This window comes from Saccostrea cucullata, unplaced genomic scaffold (assembly GCF_032062105.1).
Source record: "Saccostrea cucullata isolate Sc308-1 unplaced genomic scaffold, CSIRO_AGI_Scuc_v1 ctg5643, whole genome shotgun sequence".
NCBI lineage: Eukaryota > Metazoa > Mollusca > Bivalvia > Ostreida > Ostreidae > Saccostrea > Saccostrea cuccullata.
This window is the reverse complement of record NW_026919400.1, coordinates 136662-160957: the sequence shown is the minus strand read 5'-3', so window position 1 is coordinate 160957 and position 24296 is coordinate 136662. Positions and strand designations below refer to the sequence as shown.

Genomic DNA, 24296 nt, shown 5'->3' with positions numbered 1-24296 from the left:
TATGTACTTAGTTATAGTTTATTTGATACCCTGGAGCGGAGAAGATTGATTGATTGATTGTATGTTGTTTAACGCCCCTCTCGAGAATTTTTCACTCATATGAAGACGCCACCACTTGCCGGTGGAGGGCTACAAATTTTGTCCTATGCTCGGCACTCAGAACCTTTGAGCAGTGAGGGATCTTTTACGTGCCAGCACCTACTGCGACACGGGGCCTCGGTTTATACGGTCTCATCCGAAGGATCGGTCTCCACGTCCCACAGTGGGATTCGAACCTGCGACGTAAGGATTGACTCCTTACTTCGCGACTCTAGAGCAGTCGCTCTAACCACTGCGCCACGCGGGCGACTGGAGCGGAAAAGAAGATTTTCAATTGATTATTGTATTTCACTATATAATCAATAGAGCCTAGCTCTAACACCAGAACCCCTGGCCCAAATTCACAAGTTTGGAAGGAACATTCTTGCTTATCATGACTATGTAATTAGTTTATTTAATACCCAGTAGCAGAGAAGATTTTCAAAGAATTAATATATTTTCACTATATAATCAAAATACCCCAACCTAACACAAGACCCTTTTAACCTGGGGCCATGAAATTCACAATTCTGGAAGAGGCATTCTTGCTCATTATAATTATGTAAACAGTTAGTTTGTTTAATACCCGGGAGGTCAACATAACCAAAACATTGCCAAAAATTTCAACTCATTACCGCTACATTTTTTCGATAGTGTAAAAAACATTTGACAAAACTTAAAATTTTATCTATTAACAGTGCTTGATTTTAATTTTTTGATGTTTTATTAAATAAAATTGACTTTAATAATTACAAAAACATCCTGCTCAAAGTCCTACTTTCACCTTCCTGAAGTGAGCAGGGGAAACGGGTCTTATGCATTTATAGTTTGTACTGTACGCATATGTGACTGGCTAACAAAAGAGGCAATGTAGCGGTAATGTATACTTTTCTATGCAGCGGTAAAGTATTTTTTGTAGCAGTAATGACTATGTAGCGGTAATGAACATTTTGAAAATGTATCGGTAATGATTCGCACCCCAATACCCAGGAGCAGAGAAGATTTTCAAAGAATTTCTGCATTTTCACCATAATGTCAAAATAGCTGTGCCCTTACACCAGAACCCTTGACCCTGGGGGCCATAAAATTTACAATTTACAATTCTTGGTCATTATATATGTGCTTAGTTTGTTTATTAGATACCAAGAGACAGAGAGGAAGATTTTCAAAAATTAATGTAATCCTTACAAACAAAAATACATTGCAGGTTCCAGTAAATGTTCAACCAAGCCTCTTTCGTTACTTCTCACTAAAATATTGACAGTTGTGAAGGAAAAACTTCAAGAGTACTGTACAACTATATATTCAAGAAGTGGTGTAAATCAGATGTGGATACTTAAAAATTCTAAAGAACTTTTGGACAATTTGAAATCACAAGACTTTACAAAAATCAACAGCATAAAAACTTACGACTTTTCAACTTTATACACAACAATTCCCCACGACAAATTAAAATCCAGGCTTTTTGATATCATTGACAGCTGCTTCTGCAACAAAAATGGGACTCGTAAGTTTACTTACCTCGTCATTGGTCATTTGAAAAATTGTTTTGTTAAAACAGATTCTGATTGCACACATAAGTACTCTGAAGTTGACATCAAGAAGATGCTTGAGTTTCTGATTGACAATATCTATGTGGTTTTTGGAGACCAGGTATTCCAACAATCTATTGGAATTCCCATGGGTACAAATTGCGCTCCGTTATTAGCAGACTTATTTTTATATTCATATGAAGCAGAATTTATACAAAATCTTTTGCGTGAAAAGAAGAAAACACTTGCTGTGGCCTTCAACTCGACATTTAGATATATCGACGACGTATTGTCAATTAATAATGATAATTTCCATTCCTACGTCGACACGATATATCCTGGTGAGCTTGAGATAAAAGATACCACAGAGTCCGACACTTCTGCTTCATACTTGGATATTTTACTTGAAAAAGACACTAATGGTAATCTAACAACCAAGCTATATGATAAACGTGATGACTTTAACTTTTCTATCGTCAACTTCCCTTACTTATGCAGCAATATACCTTCATCACCTGCATACGGAGTATTTATATCTCAGTTGATTCGATACGCAAGAGCGTGCTCTACGTATGAACAATTTCTTAAACGAGGTAAATTATTGACAAGCAAGTTGATGAAACAAGAATATCAACAGTCTCGTTTAAAGTCATCATTTCGTAAATTCTATGGTCGAAACAATGACCTTGTCAGCAAATACAATTTATCATTGAATGAAATGCTGACTGACGTTTTTCATACCAATTGTTAGTCCATTATTTATACACTGAATTGACCAAGGATTTTTTCCGTTATTTCCTGATTATGACAACGAGCACACGGCGGGTGTGACCGGTCGGCAGGGGATGCTCACTCCTCCATGGCACCTGATCCCACCTCTGATGTTTCGGAGGTCCGTGTTTGCTCTGCTCTTATTTTGTATATTTGTTTAATGGACGTTGAGATTGAATACTGTTCGTTATTTCCATATCCTTCTTTTACTGAACCCAAACCAACACCAGAGCTACTGACCCTGGTGCCATAAAATTCATAATTCTGGAAGATACAACCTTATTCAATTAACATAAATATATACTTCGTTAGCTTATTTAATGCAGAGAAGAAGATTTTCGAAGAAGTAATGCATTTCACTACATAATATATAAATTTCCACGCGTTAGCAGTAGAATCCCTGACTCTAGGGCAATATATTTTACAATTTTGGAAGAGGACTCAATGATCATTACATTCATACTGATAACAGATTGACTGCGCTTGATGTCCAGCAGTAAAGAAAAAGATTTTAAAAGATTGTAACTATTAATTTTAGTGGTTTTGGCACCACCCCTCAGGCCGCAAGAGGGGGGGGGGGCAGAGACTGTGAAAATTACAAATTTTGTTCCCCTTTACACCTCGATATATCTCTGGATCGACCTAATCAAAGGGCAATTATATTTACATAATTAAAATATGTTTATTATACTCAATCATCTTCCCAAGTCAAGAGTTTCTGATCTGCTCCGCTTCAATAAAAACCTTGACAGAATAGACTAAGTTTGATGGGGTTAGAAATGCGTTCTCTGATTCATTTAATTGGTGGTTCGTGGTTGAGTTTCACTTTCCATTCGGTGGACAACGTTTTGACGCTGTTTACGGAGATAAATGAAAACAAAGACATGCATGCCGTATATAGCTGTGTAGATAAATTATCGTAGAAGACAATGGTAATAAAAAGTTTGCTAGTGCATTTCATCTAAAAGTGTTAATGAGTGCGTTTCTGAGGAAGGGGTACTGAGTGTAATTCGGAGTTAGATACCTTGTGTTTTTATAATACTATAGGTTAAAATTATTTCTAAAACAAATGCCTGTGCCCCCATCCTTGATACTGATGCCTATGATACACCCAAATACATGTATGTGTTTTTACATAACTGGTGTGACGTTGAAAACTTTCAATAAATTTTAGTTTACATCAAATACACGCAAACTAAAAATAATAAGTACACTTTCAAGGCCAGAGGTGATCTTATCACCGAAAAGTTATCCAACAGGTTCAATTATTCATCATACCAAAGATTTTCAAGAATATTGACCAAGTCATACACATTTTTTTCAAAGTGTGTTAATATGGTCGATATTAACGCACTTTAAAGGAAATTTCATTTTTTCAAAGTGCGCTCATTTGGTGCCTTATTAAACGCACTTTGAATTTTTTTTTCAAAGTGTGTAATTTTTCAAAGTGCGTTTTAACACTGGCATCATTGAATCTGAAACAAACTGATGATGTGGCATCCATTTATATTGACACAACATACTATTGCCTTTACTGTTTTCTTGAATTGTTTGGGTTTTTAACCGAAGATAATCACGATACACTTACATACAAAGTAATCAGATCCCATGTCCATAAACTGAGAATAGACTGAAGTCAAAATTTTGATTCTGAATAACTTAAATTTCATTCAACATATGTTCTTAAAATTTTGCAGTTGTGTATAATATCAGAATTCCAACAAATGATACAAATCTATTTTTTTTATCATTTAATTTTTAAGAGTTATATTGATTTGAAATTTTGACTTAAATATATTCCCAGTTTATGGTCATGAAGTCAGCTCTATATCTGCAGTTATCGGGGGGTGGGGGTGGATTGGTCTTGGGCAACTGAAGGCGGACAGTACAGTCTGACAGATAGAGAGGCAGACGTTGAAAAAAACAGTCCCCCCCCTCCCCGGCTTCACTGATAAGGGAATACTACAAATAAGTTTTTGATAGTTTAGACGGAAGAGAATTTGTAGTATCGCTTAATAGTAAGGATGTCAACGAATAGTCGACTATTCGACTATCAGTCGAATAGACCGACGATCGAATAATCGAACGACAGTCGAATAATATCGTAATCAAATTCATGCAATAAAAGAGCAGATGACGAGATGGGATTCTCATTACAAAAGTAAGAAACGTTTTTTCCTTAAAGACAGTCGATAAGATTTTCTCAACAAAAACGGTTGATTTTTTTTATCTACATTGTATATCTAGAAAGAATAATTGTAAGTGCTTTGCTTCTGCGTTTAAGAATATATATTTCGATCGCCGTAGTATTTAAAAATTGAATAAGCATAATTGAATTATACTGATTTACAATTTCACAGCCACCTGTGGTGTGAAAAGTGTGAGATACCCCCGCCCCTATTTCATTTCATAATAAGCAGATATATCTGCTGGCAATTTTTTAATACTTAGAAAAATAGAAAATTTACAGAAAATTGAATCCGATTGACAGGGATATCATACGTTTTGGAGGTAATATAATTTAATTCAATGCACGCGTGCGCTGCATTAATTTTGATGTTGCTTTATAAAAAGATTTAAGTAAATGTGTTTTTGAGTTATAAGTAAGCAATGTACCAGTGACGTTTGAAATATAATTTTTTTTTCAGAAAATGTTCCGAATATTCAACTACCGTTCGAATAATGCAATCGAATAATCGACTAAGGAAAATAAATATTTTGACATCCCTACTTCATAATAACAAAATAGTTAAAAGTAATAAAAGAAGCCAAGAGTTTAATTTATTTTTGTGCATGTGTAGAGCCTCACCTTCTTCTCAGATCCAAAAATGGCCACTATGTTACAAAATGCAACAAACAAAACAGACCCGAAGGTGGAGATTGAACCTTTCTATGTATTTACACAACATATATGTGTTTGTTTTTTTAGGAAAAAAAAACAAAGTGACTTACAAAATACAGTGAGTGACACACTCGTTGATTTAGGGCTGGCTAGGAGGCTGTGATTAGCAGTACAACTACACTGCTGATTGTTGTAGGAACTATCCATCACCAATGACAACACAGAGACAGCTTTAGTAGAATTACTCTGATTGGCTCCTATCACTCCTGTGTTTTTACATCTCCATGACAACGTGGCTATAGGATTTCCTCCTGGCAGTTGACAGTTCAAGGTGACTCTAGTTCCGGTGTTGTACTGAAGTCCTGGAGGTGAAGCTGTGATGACAGGGTCAGCGGATGGAGGATCTATAATTAAATATTCAAGAGAATTCACATATATTTAGGAAAAGGTTTTAGTTAGAAAATACATCGTCTTATTCTAAACTTATTAAGGTATTGATATATATGTATTTATCACAATAATTATATTTCAATGTAGTCGACTTTGAATACACTTGATTCACATTATATATTGTGTATTGAAAAAAAGTAATAATGGTACCTTTTGACCAATACTAAGTACATCTGCAATATTGTTACTTTCTTTGACATTTCATTTACGTATTTTTGGAAAATGGCAACAATTTCATCGAAACTTTGTAATGCAAACATTTTAAAAGTAATTTTAATGATCTATCTGCCACAAGTAATCATCTGGATTTTGCGCGTGTACATTCAGACTGTGACTAAAATGGGTAGCAAAAACCGAGCTGGGAATATAGAACTAAATTTTTTAGACCCGTTTTTTTTTTATTTTCTTAATAAAAAGATCGTCTTCCAATGGACAAGTCACCATAGTGGCGCAGTGGTAAGAGCGTCTGCTCTAGAGTCGCAAAGTAAGGAGTTGATCCTTACGTCCCGGGTTCGTTTTCCATTGTGGAACGTGAAGATTGGTCCCTCGGACAAGACCGTACAGAGAGAGGTCCTGTGTTGCAGTAGATACTGGCATGAAAAAGATCCCTCCTTTGCTGCGGCCGTCAAACAGTTGTTACATGAGTAGATCTCTCAACTGGTGGTTTCCGAAGTAGCTAAAGCCGTGGAACCCCTTCATAGCCGGATAAGTAGCCTTGAAAAGGAAAACGAACACCTATTCCGCCAGATTGACGAGGGAATATGGGAGGCGTCCCATGCTACGGGTATCCGGGATTCCAGAAAGCAAAAATAAAAACTCTTCATCTCTAATTCTTTAAGCCTCGGCTAAGGCGGGTATCCTGCTCCAGCCTAAGGATATTGAAGTGTCCCACAGAGTTGGAAATCCGAACAACAACAACCGTAACGGTCCTACGCAGATCATTGCCAAGATTAAAAGTGTTGATCTAAAATTCAGGCTGATCAAAAACTGGGCGAAATTTAAAGAACATCCGGAGACAAAGAACATCTCTGTGAACGAGGACCTGACAAAATATCGCGATAGACTGATGTTCATTGCGAGGCAGCTTAGCCGCAAAAAGTTCACAAAACAAGCCTGGTCCTCTAACGGGAAGATCAGCATCCGCGACCATAACGAATAGGTGTTTGTAATCGTACAAGAGTCGGATCTTATTCCCTTCGGCCACATCATGTAATCATTATCCTCTAGACTGTGGTATTTTGTTCTTCAAACACTCTTTTGTACGCAATGTAAACAAAAGTAGATAAAGTGTATCTATCCAAGCCATTTCACACTAAGTTTCCCATCCACCTAAACCATTTGCACTATTTCCATTATGTTTGTTCTTACGATCATCTGTATATATTTTTGTTTTTCTGTTTTGTTTATTTCACCTACTAAGAAAATATCCCCAAATCGCTTAGTATGTAGTTGTTTTTTCACATACAAATGCTTTTGGTTATATCTCTGCTCATGTAGTGTTTATCCTGGCTCTTTCATTATATTTGTTTTTGTTGAGGTTTGACTTCAGATATGTGTATTGAAATATAACATTATAGATCCAGGGTGGAAAACTTCCTTTTAAAAGCTACACGTTTGATCATGTACTTAAGTGTGTTTGATTTTTTTGCATCAACTTTATATTAAGCTTTAAAATATGGAGTTCTTATTGTCATGTTGATGATATTACTCTCCGATTCTAACAAATATGGTAAAATTGTACCAAAAAATCGTACTCATAAGCATTTTGCGCCATTCCTGATACCTTCATATGCCTGTATAACTGAAGATTTAAACTGGCCTCCCAAATTGTCAGAGCTAACACTGAAATTATCAGGAGATATTGAATCAAATCCTGGTCCTCCAACAAACACAAATTAAGGCTCTTTTGTTTCATCTTACTCATCTTCGTCAATTATTGACGGTACTTCAACCGGGATATCATTTGTACATTTACATGTCCAAAGTTTAAAGCCCAAGCTAGATAATCTGAAAGTGAACTACATAATCACAGTATACTGTTATTTACTGAAACCTGGATAAACAACAATGAATTACTTTCGGACATTTCGTTAAAAATTTTCGTAACACCATTTTGCTATTGTAGGAAAAATAAAACAGGCGGGGGCGTAGGCATGTATGTCAAAGATCACATATATACTTGCAAAACGTCGATCGGATTTAGAACCTGCCACGGTTGAATGCGTCTGCCTCGAAATTGTTATTCGTGGACAAATATACATTGTAGTTTATATGGTACATTTTATCGTCCCCCTAACTCACCTTCAAACATATGGGACGACATTGAACTCTCCATAGATCAAGCTTACAATACTAATATAAGCAAAATAATCATTGTCGGTGACTTTAATGCCAACTTACTTTCACCTAACACACAGACCAATTATTTATTGAACATTATACAGACTTTTATTACACACTTAGTAATAAATACAGGTTTTTTGCATATGCGATATGGCTGACGTCACAATAGCCGTATCAACCCTGCAGGGCTGATATGGATTTGCGGGGCTGATATCCGTATCAGCCCTGCAAATCCATATCAGCCCTGCAGGGCTGATACGGCTATTGTGACGTCAATATCACACCCTTAGTAAATTAAACCACAATAACAGTACTTGTACTCATACACAATTTTTGGTGGGTTCATATTCTCTTAATTTTAACTTTTTGAAAATAAGGTTAATCTTAATTTACAAATACATGTAATACTATAGAATATTTTCAAATTACGGATCAAGTGCATTGAAATAGAAACAAACCCAAATCTTATGAGACATTAGACTATGTACATGTATGTAAGAAGTCCATGCATGATTATTTACTTATTTTCTTCTCAACTGTATTTTATTACTAAGTATGTAATAAATATAATAAAACATACCCTTTTCCATATCACATCCTGTATCAGCCCTCGACCAATATCAGCCCTCGGGCCTTCGGCCCTCTGGCTGATATTGGTGTCTCGGGCTGATACAGGATGTGATATGGAAAAGGGTATGTATTATTCTCTATATAACATGTTTCAAATTATTGAAGAATCCTCATACTTCACTGAACATTCGTCGTCACTTCTTTATATAATACTCTTTGGTACAATCCACCTATGACGTCATTCTTTTGTTTGAGTGATCCATTACTTTCAAGGAATGGAGAGTTGCAAATTACATTGAAAACAGAATTTGTTATGGTCTTTTTCTCCTTTCCGTGCCTTTACCAAGGAAAGAACTTCGGAAATTTTAGAGAAGAGTTTTAGAAAATTTTAAAGGTTAGTTTCACATTAAGAAAATTAGAGTACCCATGATGAGAATCGAACCCGGTACCCTCACCATAGCAGTTCAAATCAGTCAGGTTTCATCCCAGGTGACTCTACGATAAACCAATTACTTGATATATCTAATGACATTAGATTCCGGAAAAGAAGTGAGAGCTGTGTTTTTGTGATATAAGTAAAGCCTTTGATAGGGTGTTGCATGAGGGTCTTCTTTACAAACTAAACACTGCAGGGATAACCGGGAATTTGCTTAATTGGTTTAAAAGTTATTTAACAAACAAAGAACAAAGAGTAATACTCAACTCCACCTCATCAGCATCAAAGCTGGTGTACCCCAGGGATCTATCCTTGGTCCACTGTTATTTCTGATTTACATAAATGATATCGTATGTGGAATTAACAGTTTAATTAAATTGTTTGCGGATGATACAACCCTGTATATAGTTGTTGAAAATGCATGTACAGCCAGTCAAATATTAAACAATGACTTTGAAAAGACAAGTGCATGGGCAAAGCAGTGGTTGGTCGATTTCTATCCTTCAAAAACCGAATGTTTACTATTTAGTAATAGACGAATCCCCACCACACATCCTCCACTTTTTCTGAACAACCAACAAATTGAAAATGTGGAAAGTCATACACATCTTGGCATACATTTTTCAAAAACTGGCCACTGGGATATGCACATACAAACAACTCTCCTGGAAGCATCTCAGCGTCTTCATATACTTAGAAAACTTAAATTTCTTATTGATAGAAAATCGCTTGAAAAATTGTACTTTCCTACGTTAGACCATTATTAGAATATGGTGATGTCATATGGGATAATATGTCTAGTGATCTAGTCAATAAAATCGAGCATATCAATATCGAAGCCGCTCGCATAGTACGAAACTTATGGAACGCCATGGCTGCCTTATGTTAGATGATTTTATTATATGCTGTGGTTCTATAATTATATGCTGTGGGTCCATTTTTATATGCTGTGGATCTATAATTATATGCTGTGGGTCTATTATTATATGCTGTGGTTCTATAATTATATGCTGTGGGTTTATAATTATATGCTGTGGGTCTATTATTATATGCTGTGGATCTATTATTATATGCTGTGGTTACATTATTATATGCTGTGGTTTCGTTATTATATGCTGTGGGTTCATTATTATATGCTGTGGGTTCATAATTATATGCCGTGGTTTCGTTATTATATGCCGTGGGTTCATAATTATATGCTGTGGTTCTTTTATTATATGCTGTGAGTTCATTATTATATGCTGTGGGTGTATTATTATTATATATTCTGTCGGTTTATTAGAAACTAGCTATTCGGATCGGGATTTCTCGTTTTTGGAGAAAGGAAGATTCCTGGGCAACTAATTTATTTTGCTAAAGTTTTTAATGTTTAATGACTATGAAGTCTGATGGCTAGAGTTATAATCTTTAATATGTGAAGTGTATTTTTACAGAATTAAAATTATATTAGTGTGGAAGTGCATTGTATCAATCACTTATTATGTCTTGCCAATTCAATAAACTTTGAAAAGAAAAAAAGAGATTTTTATGAGGTTAACGGCATTATCCAGGAAGGTGGTAGAACTCGCAAGCTAGATGTCTAGAATCTTTGCATTACGTATATGACCTAAGTTTTTTCTTGTGTAGTTTACATTAATGTGTAAGTTACACTGTAAATAACCAAACTTCAGAATCAAACAGAAAAGACCCGTGTTACATAATGACACAACGAAATTGTTATATAACAATCTATCTATGGTCGTTTTTACAAACAGTTAGAACCTGTAAAGTTTTCTCAGAATGCCCGACCGTGAAGCCGAGCGCTAGCAAAAAACCTCCCTTGTCTTTGTTTAGAACAATCAGATAATGACTCGGGCTTTTCCGTCAGAAAACAAGAAAAATTTGAAGTACATGTGTATTACAATTATGCAGTTATCTTTTAAGTGTAAACTACACAATAAATAAACGAAGTTATTTAATGATAGAACGAAATTGTTATCGCACGGTCTATCTATGGTAGTTTTCACAATTTTCCCGGAATGCACGACGATCATGCGTATTCAAGGAAATTGAACCAACGTAGTTGCTAGCGCTCAATGAGAGTACCAAATCCCCGGATAAGCAAATGGCTTTATTTGTGGCACCACTCGGGGATTTGGTTCTCTCATTCCTATTACGGAAAGCCCTGTTGCAGTTGCAGCCACTTTAAGCAAGCTAAACTCCAAAAACGAGAAGTCTGGATTTGAATTGCAAGTTTCTAATAAATCGACAGAATATATAATAATACACCCACAGTATATAATTATGAACCCACAGCATATAATAAAAGAACCACAGCATATAATTTTGAACCCACAGCATATAATAATGAACCCACAGCATATAATTATGAAACCACAACATATAATAATAGATCGACAGCATATAATTATAAACCCATCGCATATAATAATGAACCCACGGCATATAGTAACATATCATGTTAACGTAACCACAGCATATAATAGATCCACAGCATATAATTTTGAACCAACAGCATATAATAATGGACCCACAGCATATAATAACGAAACCACAGCATATAATAATGCAACCACAGTATATAATAATAGATCCACAGCATATAATAATAGATCCACAGCATATAATAATAGACCCAAAGCATATAATAATAGATCCACAGCATATAATTATAGACCCCCAGCATATAATTATAAACCCTCAGCATATAATAATAGATCCACAGCATATAATTATAAACGTACAGCATATAATAAAATCATCTAACATAAGGCAGCCATGGCGTTCCATATAAACTCGTAAGTCTTAATCGTCTTTATCAGGAGACTGGATGAGAATCTTTAAAAGACAGGAGATATAAACATAAAATTATACAGTTTCACAAAATGGTATGCGGCATAACTCCCCAATACCTCTCAGATCTAGTCCCACCGCAAAATCAAGATATACACAATCATTCCACTGACAAAAGTGTAACATAAAGCAAGTCAAATGTAGAACTGATTACTATAGTAATTCCTTCATCCCGTCAAACCATCAAACTTTGGAACGAGTAACCTGATTCTATTAAATAGAACCCTTCGCTTTCTAATTTAAAACGCTATTTAAATGTCAAAAATCCAATTCGCAATCCCCCTCAATATTATTAGCTCACTTGAGCCTTTGGCCAATTTTTTTTCTGATTAAATTTGTCCGTTGTCCTTCTTCTCAAGAACCACTGGGCAAATTTCAACCAAACTTGCTACAAAGTGTCATTGGGTAAAGGGGATTCAAGTTTGTTCAAATGAAGGGCCATACCCTTTTCCAAGGGGAGATAAATTTGAATTAGAGAAAAATTAATGGCATTTTTTAAAAATATTCTTCTCAAGAACCACTGGGCCAGGAAAGATGGGGAATCATCTAGTGTAGATTCAAGTTTGTTCAAATCATGACCCCTGGGGGTAAGGTGGGGCCAAAATGGCCGATCAAGTTTTAAAAATTAATGGCATTTTTAAAAAATCTTCTTCTCAAGAACCCACTGGGCCAGGAAAGATGAAACTCTTGTTGAACCACCCTCAGGTAGTGTAGATTCTAGTTTGTTCAAATCATGCCCCCCCCCCCCGGGTTAAAATTCAAGCCCCCCCCCACCTCAATAAACTTTCAGATCTGATCTGAAATGTGATTTTCCTAGCCAATTGCTCAGTGAGCGATGTGGTCCCTGGGCCTCTTGTTATACTGGTAAACGTAAGGAACAAATACTGCACATAAGACTACGTCTCGATTGTAGCTCACCAAAAAGTCATTTATTTTTTCGAAATATTGTCAATAGCCCTAACTGTAATTGTGGTGAGATTGAAACTTCTGAACATTTTCTCCTACACTGTCCCTATTTCAAAGATCTCAGAGATAGATTTATCTATACTCTTCCGTATTACATAAACTCCAATATATTATTATTTGGTGACCAAAATCTTTCATTCGCAGATGACGTTCTGTTATTTAAATCTGTCAAAAAAATAATTTTAGCTACAAAAAGATTCGTATGATCAGTTTTCCCATAGTAAATATTCACTAATCCATCTCTCTTGGGTATATTATTTCCTGTGTATATCCTGTCAACGGCATGTGGCAAGCGTCATTCATTTTTTTCTTCTTCATTATATCCCCAATCTTTTGATATATTTCCCAAAGTATTTATATTTGTTACTGCACCTGTACTTATTCTTTAATTATCTTCTACTTTAATTCAACCACTTTCTATTGTTTGTTTTTTTTCTTCACATAAATATTGTACATCTTTTAGATTCCTTCCGTATCATTAAAACGTGTTCCATTTGTTTAATTTAACATGATTTCATATTCATTATGTATGTCAATCTCAAATATTGTTGAAATACAGCTTAAAACCGTGTTATGTAACTATCTAATAAAGGTCTGTCATCTTTATCATTAATACTATGGAAACGGATTAGTATAAGTTTTTAAAACTTGTTTCCGAATCCTTTTTGATCTTTGTACTTCTTGCCTGTATTTCTTACTTGTCATGTTCAAATAAAATATGGTTTAAACTAAAGATCAATCCCTGCTCAATGGCCCTGAGTACCGACAATAGCTCTCCACCGACAAGTTGTGGCATCTCCATATGAGTGAAAAAATATCGAGAAGGACGTTAAGCAATAAACAATTACATTGCAATCAATCAACAAATTCCATTTAAGAAATGACTCTAATTCTTGGCCAAATTATCGAGTATAATCTGGTTTGGGTCAGTTTACCCTTTATAATCCGCGAAGCGAATTATAAAAAAAGCGTATACTGACCCAAACCAGATTATCCCCGATAATTTGGCCAAGAATTAGAGTCATTCCTTATAATTTAATTTTAAAATAATTTAACAACTTTGGATGTAAAATTCTTTTGTTTTTTCGAGCGCAAATTCACCGCGCATTAATACAACCGTAGTAACGGAAGTGATGTGAAGCGAGGGGAGGTAATAACTGACACATGGATCTCGCAGCCATGATGTGTGTTTACATGAGGTAAGATCGAGTAAGTGTTTGAATTTAAAGATACAGTTTTTAAATCTTGAATTTTCCATGGATTCCGAAGACTTGAAATGAGGGGATTGCATGGAAAAGATGATTAAGCTGGTCGTCAAGGGGGTGTGTCTCCATAAACAAGATTATACAAAATATTTTGCGTTCCTTTTTGGAAATCAACCAATGAGAGGCGAGAATATAAACAAAATTAAATTATATACCAATAATAGTACACATTTTATCAATTACATATTATGCATCCGAGAGATGTAAAAGAAAGGGGATATGTATTACTAAAATGATATAGTTGTCTTACAAAATACAGTGAGTGAAACACTCCTTGATTTAGGGCTGGTAAGAAGGTTGTGACTTGCTGTACAAGTACACTGCTGATTGTTGTAGGAACTATCCATCACCAATGACAACACAGAGACAGCTGTAGTAGAGGTACCCTGATTGGTTCCTGTCATTACTGTGTTTTTACATCTCCATGACAACGTGGCTACAGGGTTTCCTCCTGGTAGTTGACAGGTTAAGGTGACTGTAGTTCCGGTGTTGTACTGAAGTCCTGGAGGGGAGGCTGTGATGACAGGGGCAGTAGATGGAGGATCTATGATTTAAAATAAAAGATAATTTTATCTTTATATTCATGTTAATATTTCTTAAATTTGATTTTTATCTGATGCTAACTCTTTAAGATTTAAGCATTGCATTCATATTTTGTTATGTCTTCGGCCCTATTACACACCTAGCCGTGCCGACAAATTGAATAATGCGCGTTGGCAAATTCTAAAAGGAACATGTTTTGTTCCAACGGAGCACGGTTAACAACATTGTAACGTCAAAAACAACGTTGAGAAAGTTTCTCAAAATTACTCTGCCGTTTTATTTTATACAAGCTTTGTAGCGTCTTCCTCGTTAAATTGATAATTAAAAACATATCTATAAAACTTTACACCTATTTTGCTAGCAAAACAATAGCATCCACAAGTCAAATTTTATATTTAGTATTTATCGCTTGTGTTATATATCAAATCACAGCTTCTTAAAAGTTATTTAAGAAAAATATAATTTTGAGATTTTTTGAGATTTTCTGTTCAAACATTGATACCAAAAATAGATTGAAAAATGTAACGGTATTGTTCTAGTGTGTGACCACTTTAATTTTCTGAAGAAATAACTCGTTACATTAAGGTCAAAACGTAAGGTAATATAGTCAAAATATAATCTCTCTCTGCTATTTTTCTTATTTCCAGAATCAGAATTATTAAAGTTCAATTGCATCAAACACTTAGATTGACCTGAATCATTCGAGAGTGAGAGTCATCTTCCCGTATAATTAATTGGGTCAATTCAATTCAATTCTTTTATTCCTTGTATCAGCAGATACATCAGATTAACATAGTAGTTACATACAATATACTTAATTGCCATGTAAACATATATTACAATGTATTTACACAAGCATTAATAAATGTACATATCTATACATACATATTTATGTACTACATGTATCATAATAGTGAATCAATATTACTCATTATTATAATAAATTTATTTTACTTTCTCGTAAATTACAAGCTTCTCTTAAAAAATTCCCCAGACCTCTTAATTCCCTTACATTTTGAACACTTAGTAACTGTATTAATTTATATACACTACTATTTTGATAATAATATTTTTTAATATAGTTCTTCCTTAAATTTTCATATGTTGGACATTGTAAAATTAGATGAAATTCATCCTCTATTTCATTTAGAGTACACAATATGCATTTTCTGTCATTTCTATTGGTATTTGTGTATCTACCCCTTTCAATATATAAGTTGTGATCAGACATCCTAAACTTTGAAATTATTTCTCGATTTTTAGCACTTAAAGGTTTATTGAGGTAATATTGAAGGCAATGTGTATCTGTAAGATATTTGTACAAATTAGCTTTTGGCATATTGTCGATTTCTGATCTTAATTCTTGGATGTAAATATCTTTCATTCTTTGTTCAATAAGTTTAATAAAATATTTATCATCATAATTTGTATTCATCAAGGAATTTAGTCCTAATCTATCCAGTTCTGTTTTAATATTTACAATCCATTCATCATTTTCCTGTACCATTTCTTCATAACATGTCCTAAGGATACAATTTTCTGTTTTTCTTAATTTTAACCAATATTTCATAATTTTTATTTTCCTTAAAATGTGACATGGAAATCTACCAAGTTCATGATAAACAAGCTTGTTACTAGCATTCTTTTTTAACCCTAAATTTTTTTTTTTACAGAACATAGTATGGACTTTTTCGATATCAATTCCTTTGTTGAAACCCCATACTTCCGACGCATACAAAAGTATACTATTGACATAGGTGTCAAAAACAGAGCATTTTGTTTGGACATTAAAGTAGTAGTCATTTAGTTTACTTTGAATACTAAAAAGAGCTTTTCTTCCTTGCTCTGCACGATAAATACGCAAAGTTACATTAACTTTATGCTTTAAAAAAGACGTCAACAAATCCAGTCAATAAAAATGATCGCAAATTAATTAAAAAAACAGCAAATGTACTAAACTAAATTATTACTATGGATGAGAATTATTCCACAGTATACAATTGAAAACCTACAAAAAAGAATCATTTACTAGATTATATCTTGTTGAATAGTGTAATAATTTCGCTAACTCACCAGAAGAATTACACAATATACTTGACGCGTTACACTGCAAAACCCAAAGTTCAAGTATTCAGGAAAAGAGGAAGCGTTAATTTTTCATGGACTTATAATCATGAAATTTTGGGAATTGTCAAATCTTTTCCTAAGATTATATTTAGACTTTAACGGTTAATTCGATTTAAACTGTAATAACAACACAACTGAAAACCCTTTGTCAACTCTTTGATACATATATTGGAAGTTCTTTTGTTTGGAAGCAGTCAGTTTTTCATGTATCTCTAGAAATTTATTAACTTTATTTATTCTTTCGTAAAATTAATCTAGAGAGTTGGAGCGATATATATCCACTTATTAATACAGAATATATATTTTTCAGCCGTCGTTTTGTACGAAGTTGAGAATTTATTACGTACTCCAATGTATCTTTTTTATTGCAGGTCTAAGATTTATTTGATACAAATGGATTGTCAGGTGCCTTGCTGAAATGACGTTTTACTCGTACCAGTACACGTGCAGTTTGTTAAACAGAACTCAACACGATGATAGTTACTCGTACGTGTAAAATCACATCTAGGTTGACGTACACGTTGAAATGTTTAACCTCTCTATTATTAAAAACACTGAAAATCATGAAATTAAATTATTAAAAACAAAAAGACCCCGAATTATAAATTCCTTATACAATACATTTGATATGATACGGAGAACAGATCAGGAGCGTGTATTTACTGGGCGCGTGATGTAAATCTAAAATTATTTAGATTGGGTCTCGGAGAGTTATATTCTGAATGAATTAAAATAAATGCTAAATGTTTGAATTGGTCAATTCTGAAAGGGAAAAAGAGGAAACAATAAAAAAAATAATTTAGAGTTAAATTTGAACGACGTTTAGTTAGATAAAAAAGTACATGTACATGTATATGTATACATATAAATCTTTTCTAATGTGTGTTAAAGGCTTTCCAAATTGTTTGTGATCAATCAAAGCTATTGTTAATTGTTACAGTTATTCGAGAAGCTTAAGTATTTTGTAAATGATTTAAATTCTTTTTCACGGAACTTTGCTTTCATAATTTCCGCAAAAGAAATCTTATGTACATAATGTTTTGACAATATTTTAAACGTCTATAATCTATTTTCTATCTGTGAATTGTCCGATTTAAAGTCTATGCTACTCAAAAATTGTATTTTCTATAATATACTAATGCACGACTCAGTCTTATATTTTTCCTGGTTCCTTCAGCATTTTCAGAGTGCGTTTACTTTTAAAGGTTTCCCGAATGCAAAAAAATTTTTTTTGTCACTTGCTGCTCCATGCATATGATGCGCTTCAACGTCATGTTTTTCCCGTTGAAAGGGGGAATTAATTTCGGTTTTTATGCCCGTCATTCTGTAACACTTTCATTTCTACGCGATATCTCGAAAAAAGCTTTGAACTTTAATTTTGCAAGGAAATTTTCCACAATTTTCTATGTCCTGAGTAAGATCTTCATTTGTTTTGAGTTCAAGGGGTCAAATGTCATAAATTTAAAATACTTTTGTCTTCTTTTTTTTAATTAGGCATTCCATCATCAGCTGGCATTCATATCTACCCATTGCAAATGATTTGATAAACAAGACAAAGCCCTGTGCATGCTCAGTTTTAAACCGAGGCAAGCCTGACAAAGAAATTAATAGTACAAGAATTGCTGCATTCCTGTTTAAAATCACCTTTACGCAAATTCTACAGTCGTTAAATTAACAATGTTACATTATCAATTACATGAACACCCGATTGATGTAAAAGAAAGTTGTGTATGTTGATATGTTTACCAATATACCATATTTGACTTACAAAATACAGTGAATGACACATTCGTTGATCTAGGGCTGGTAAGGAGACTGTGAGTAGCTGTACAAGTACACTGCTGATTGTTGTAGGAACTATCCATCACCAATGACAACACAGAGACAGCTGTAGTAGAGGTACTCTCATTGGTTCCTGTCATTACTGTGTTTTTACATCTCCATGACAACGTGGCTACAGGGTTTCCTCCTGGTAGTTGACAGGTCAAAGTGACTCTAGTTACGGTGTTGTACTGAAGTCCTGGAGGGGAGGCTGTGATGACAGGGTCAGTGGACGGAGGATCTGTAATCAAATATTTTAAACATTTATTTAAAAATCTAGTTTTATGTAGTTTTATAAACCACGTGTACAATAATATAAATTTCTACTATAAAAAAAGCCTTTTATAATGAGAAACTGTAAATCATTGCATACAAGCCCAGTATGGTGTAGGTGGTGGGAATGTGCAACGAAACTGTTAAAGGTACTTGGACACAGATTTGAAGTCAATATTTTCTCTAAAATTTTACGACTTACATATTTTGAAAGCATTGACAAAAATTAATTAAAAATCTTATTTCATTTAAAAGTTATTCAAACTTCAATTTTTTGGCGGGTTTGATTGACACATCCTTGCACTTTCACTAATTTTTTCCTTATTTTTAATCCTTAAGAAAAGATGCAATCTTGTTGTGTATTAATGAAAAATATTAAAACACTTTTATCCAGAAAAATAATTTTATTCAGAGTAGAAATGTTAAAAAAACAAAACTCCTTCACAAGTATCGTCATTCAGTTGTGTACAGAGTTTTGCAAATGATTACACTCGTGTTATGTACACAGTTTATGTAAACAGGGCACGAGTTCTGTTATTGTTGATGTTTATAATTCACGGGGTGCGTTCAATCGTCACAGTCTGCTTACCACAACTGCACGGACTATATATATATATATATATATATATATATATATATATATATATATATATATATATATATATATATATATATATATATATATATATATATATATATATATATATATATATATATATATATATATATATATATATATATATATATATAATGAAAAAAGTCAGAAATCACAAATCTCGAAAATCATTTTTACTGTTAGCGCTTTCTGCCTAATGGCTCTTCAGACAGTTAAAAGTTAAATATAAAATTGCTTAGTAACGTTCATAAGCACGACGTCAAGTATTGTCCATTGTGACGTCATAATAACGTTAAAAGGTAGCATTATAATTCGCAACGTTACAATCACTTAAATAAACCAAAAAACAAGTAGAAAATAACTTTAGTTAAAACTGAAGTAATTATTTTCTGTTAAGTTTTGGGTTAAATAGTTTAATGAAGTAGTCCTCCTTTGCTACTCTGGATATTTCACAGTCATTGTGCATTTTATAAAATGGAAATAATTTAAATTTCCCTTTCCCACAGGTAGCAAAGTGCTCACTGCACGGCGTATTCCTTACGCTAGGGTCCCGAATTTGTTGTTTATGGACTCGCACTCGTGCGTTCAGTTTGCCGGTTTGTCCTATGTAGTTTTCATCACAGGTCGGACAGGTTATGCATAACCGGCAAACTGAACGCACTTTGCTACCTGTGGGAAAGGGAAATTTAAATTATTTCCATTTTATAAAATGCACAATGACTGTGAAATATCCAGAGTAGCAAAGGAGGACTACTTCATTAAACTATTTAACCCAAAACTTAACAGAAAATAATTACTTCAGTTTTAACTAAAGTTATTTTCTACTTGTTTTTTGGTTTATTTAAGTGATTGTAACGTTGCGAATTATAATGCTACCTTTTAACGTTATTATGACGTCACAATGGACAATACTTGACGTCGTGCTTATGAACGTTACTAAGCAATTTTATATTTAACTTTTAACTGTCTGAAGAGCCATTAGGCAGAAAGCGCTAACAGTAAAAATGATTTTCGAGATTTGTGATTTCTGACTTTTTTCATTGGATATATTTTACTGTACCAAAACACTGGATTTTTCTTAAATTATATATATATATATATATATATATATATATATATATATATATATATATATATATATATATATATATATATGTGTGTGTTTGTTTTGCTTTCGAACATATCTAATCTGAATTTTCTGGATTATAGTATTATGTCGACAAAATAGATTAACAGTGATTGGCAGTTTTTGTCATGGCTTTATTGACCAATAGTCAAAATGAATTATCAATACAATGATGTACTCAAGGTATCAATACAATGATGTACATAAAGTATCAATGCAATGATATACACAAAGTGTATATTGAATAACTGCTACTAAATGTGTACAATGATAGTTCAGTGGTATTCAGGGATATTCAATGATATGCAATAATATTCAATGGTATCCAATGATACAACAATATTCAATGATATTCAATAATTTGCAATGATATTCAACGATATTCAATGAAATGCAACAATATTCAATGATATTCAATGGTATCTAATGATACAACAATATTCAATGATATTCAATGATTTGCAACGATATTCAACGATATTCAATGATATACAATGGTATTCAATGATATTCAATGGTATCCAATGATACAACAATATTCAAAGATACAACGATATTCAATGATAAACAACGATATTCAATGATATGCAACAATATTCAATGATATACAATGATATTCTATGATATACAATGATACCTGCATTGCAATGAGCAGGTATCGATGTATTACCAGGACCATGAACTACATCGACTTTTTCAACAGTGAATGATGTAGAAGGTTCATAGAATGACATAAGCCCAATTATTGGCCACGGACCCTGGAAGATAACAGGATCAGCAGCGAGCTTCTAGCAAAATTCGTTTCACAGTCCGTAAAAAGTCCAGAAACACCGCAGTTAAATGATACATAAGAAAAGCCATGACGCTTATGGATTCTTTTGCTGGTAGCCAAGGAATCGAATGTAACGGATTCTTCTGCTGGTAGCCAAGTGGAAGGGATGTAATGGATTCATCTGCTGGTAGCCAAGGAATCAAATGTAATTGATTCTTCTTTTGGTAGCCAAGAGGAAATGTAATGGAGTCTTCTGCTGGTAGTCAAGGGAAAGGATGTCACGCATTCTTCTGTTGGTAGCCAAGGGAATTGATGATGACTGAAAAAGAAATCAAAGACAGCAGCAACAACTTTTTCAAAATAAAATAACGGCTAATTAAAATCTAGTGAATGGGGAGGGTGGGTGGGATGCTGAGCTTCAATGGATGACAGAGATGGAAAAGGAAGAGTAAAATGCACATGCGTAATGGATGTAGCTAAGCAGTTATATACATTTGCATTAGAGTTATCTTTCCTGGACCATATTTCTATTTGTCTCCATAACGTGACTTAACTCATATTGAGTTAAGTCTGATTATGTCGACAAAATAGATTAACAGTGATTGGCAGTTTTGTCATGGCTTTATTGACCAATAGTCAAAATGAATTATCAATACAATGATGTACTCAAGGTATCAATACAATGATGTACATAAAGTATCAATGCAATGATATACACAAAGTGTATATTGAATAACTGCTACTAAATGTGTACAATGATAGTTCAGTGGTATTCAGGGATATTCAATGATATGCAATAATATTCAATGGTATCCAATGATACAACAATATTCAATGATATTCAATAATTTGCAATGATATTCAACGATATTCAATGAAATGCAACAATATTCAATGATATTCAATGGTATCTAATGATACAACAATATTCAATGATATTCAATGATTTGCAACGATATTCAACGATATTCAATGATATACAATGGTATTCAATGATATTCAATGGTATCCAATGATACAACAATATTCAAAGATACAACGATATTCAATGATAAACAACGATATTCAATGATATGCAACAATATTCAATGATATACAATGATATTCTATGATATACAATGATACCTGCATTGCAATGAGCAGGTATCGATGTATTACCAGGACCATGAACTACATCGACTTTTTCAACAGTGAATGATGTAGAAGGTTCATAGAATGACATAAGCCCAATTATTGGCCACGGACCCTGGAAGATAACAGGATCAGCAGCGAGCTTCTAGCAAAATTCGGCCATATGTCTTCACATGAGAGCAAATAAAGCTGAGCATGTGAAGACATCCGCCACATGCGGGCAAAATTTTGCCCATGCCATGACAAAACTGCAATTGATGACAGTTCTGCAGAGTTATAGCTCTTTGTCGTATGCAGTATAGCATAGAACAAGAGGATTTCATATGATTTATTAATCGTTATATGATTCATTTAAAGTGATATTGTGAATGTTTGATTCCACCTGTTCCCAGGTCATTTCTCCTTGACCAAACCAATGATATGGATGTTGTGTTGTTAAAATTTCAACTCATTATCAGAATTGACTATGACTATTATCAGATGTAGGTTAAATGCATTGGATTTCTATCCACCTTTAATCTTTTTATCATCTTCAAACAATCCTGATGGATGCAATTGTGTTGCATTCACGATTCTAAGTGACTGAGACTTATTGTCTTATTGTACTTGCAACAAATTGAATAGATTTTGCAACATTGAAGTAGTTTGGTAATTGAAAATAATTGCTTACCACAGAGGTGAACAGAATTAAACCTCGAATGTTGGGTCTGACTAGTAGCTTTGGAGTGTTTTAAATAAAGTAGATGTTTTTTGGTTTGCATGCTGATTAGTTTTGGGACCACTTACATTCATTTAAATTTGAGTTTTCTGTAACTTACCGTCTTTAATGGCCAGCATTAACACCAATGATTTTTTTTAGATAAAACTGTAAACTTGCTAAGTCTAAGAAGGTTGAAATTGCTAAGTGAAGGCCAGAGTAAACAACGTTGTTTCATACAAGTTTGACAAACTGATGGGAGACATTTTGTTATGTGATTAATCAAAGAATAGCCTTCAAATATGTTTCTAACAATAAATTTTTCATAGTCTCGGTCTGAAAATGTATTTTGATATCATAGCTGATGGCGCTAATATAGCATCATACAGTATATGGTTGATAAGCTGGTATACAAAAGGAGCCAAAGTTTTTGTAAGGAGTTGAAAGTGCTACATTCAATACAGAATCTACAAGTGGTTTAAGAGATTAAATAATTTCTTTGTTAACTGTGAAGGGCATTTTTCAGCCATAGAGCCAAGGATTTGAATGATCCCACTGAAATCAGGAAATAGACAAGAGACTGCAGTAACATTCTTGTAACCTAAACTATGTTCCCCTTTGATTTAAATGTTATTTATAAACATAACACTAGTAATTTTAATTAACTATTAATGTTTTGAAAATCTATTAGACTGCAAATTTGAATTGAAATTTTGGCATCATTATTATTAATTATTATTATTTATTTATTTATTTATTTATTTATTGTGATGTGTAATAAACATGGTTTGATTCGTACGATTTATATATAGACCAAGAAATGTCAAAAAAGTGGTTGGGCCTTCAGTTTAAATCTGAATCTCCATTTTCTGAAATTTATGTAGCAAGGCTTTAGATAGATTCGACCAATCTTACGAGTCCTTGGAACCCACCAAAAAAAATTATTTAAGTAATTAATTATATTTGAAATTTTAATCTAATGAAGTATTGATGTTTACCTGACATTAGTTCATTACTATTTCTTGATCAAAAGAGGCACATAATTCCAGCATAATGCCATGCCAATGAAATCATTTACACTAGC

The 24296-nt window shown here is 33.6% G+C and overlaps 1 protein-coding gene across 1 annotated transcript; it reads right to left on the bottom strand.

The window, feature by feature from the left end:
• Positions 1-5283: 5283 nt before the first annotated feature.
• On the bottom strand, positions 5284-18896 carry LOC134230746 (synaptogenesis protein syg-2-like; the record flags this gene model as incomplete). The annotated part of the gene is made up of 3 exons (XM_062712589.1): positions 18545-18896; positions 14357-14650; positions 5284-5627 (listed from the first exon to the last, which is right to left on the bottom strand). Coding segments are annotated over exons 1-3 (792 nt in total), but the record flags the coding sequence as incomplete, so codon positions are not given.
• Positions 18897-24296: the final 5400 nt, after the last annotated feature.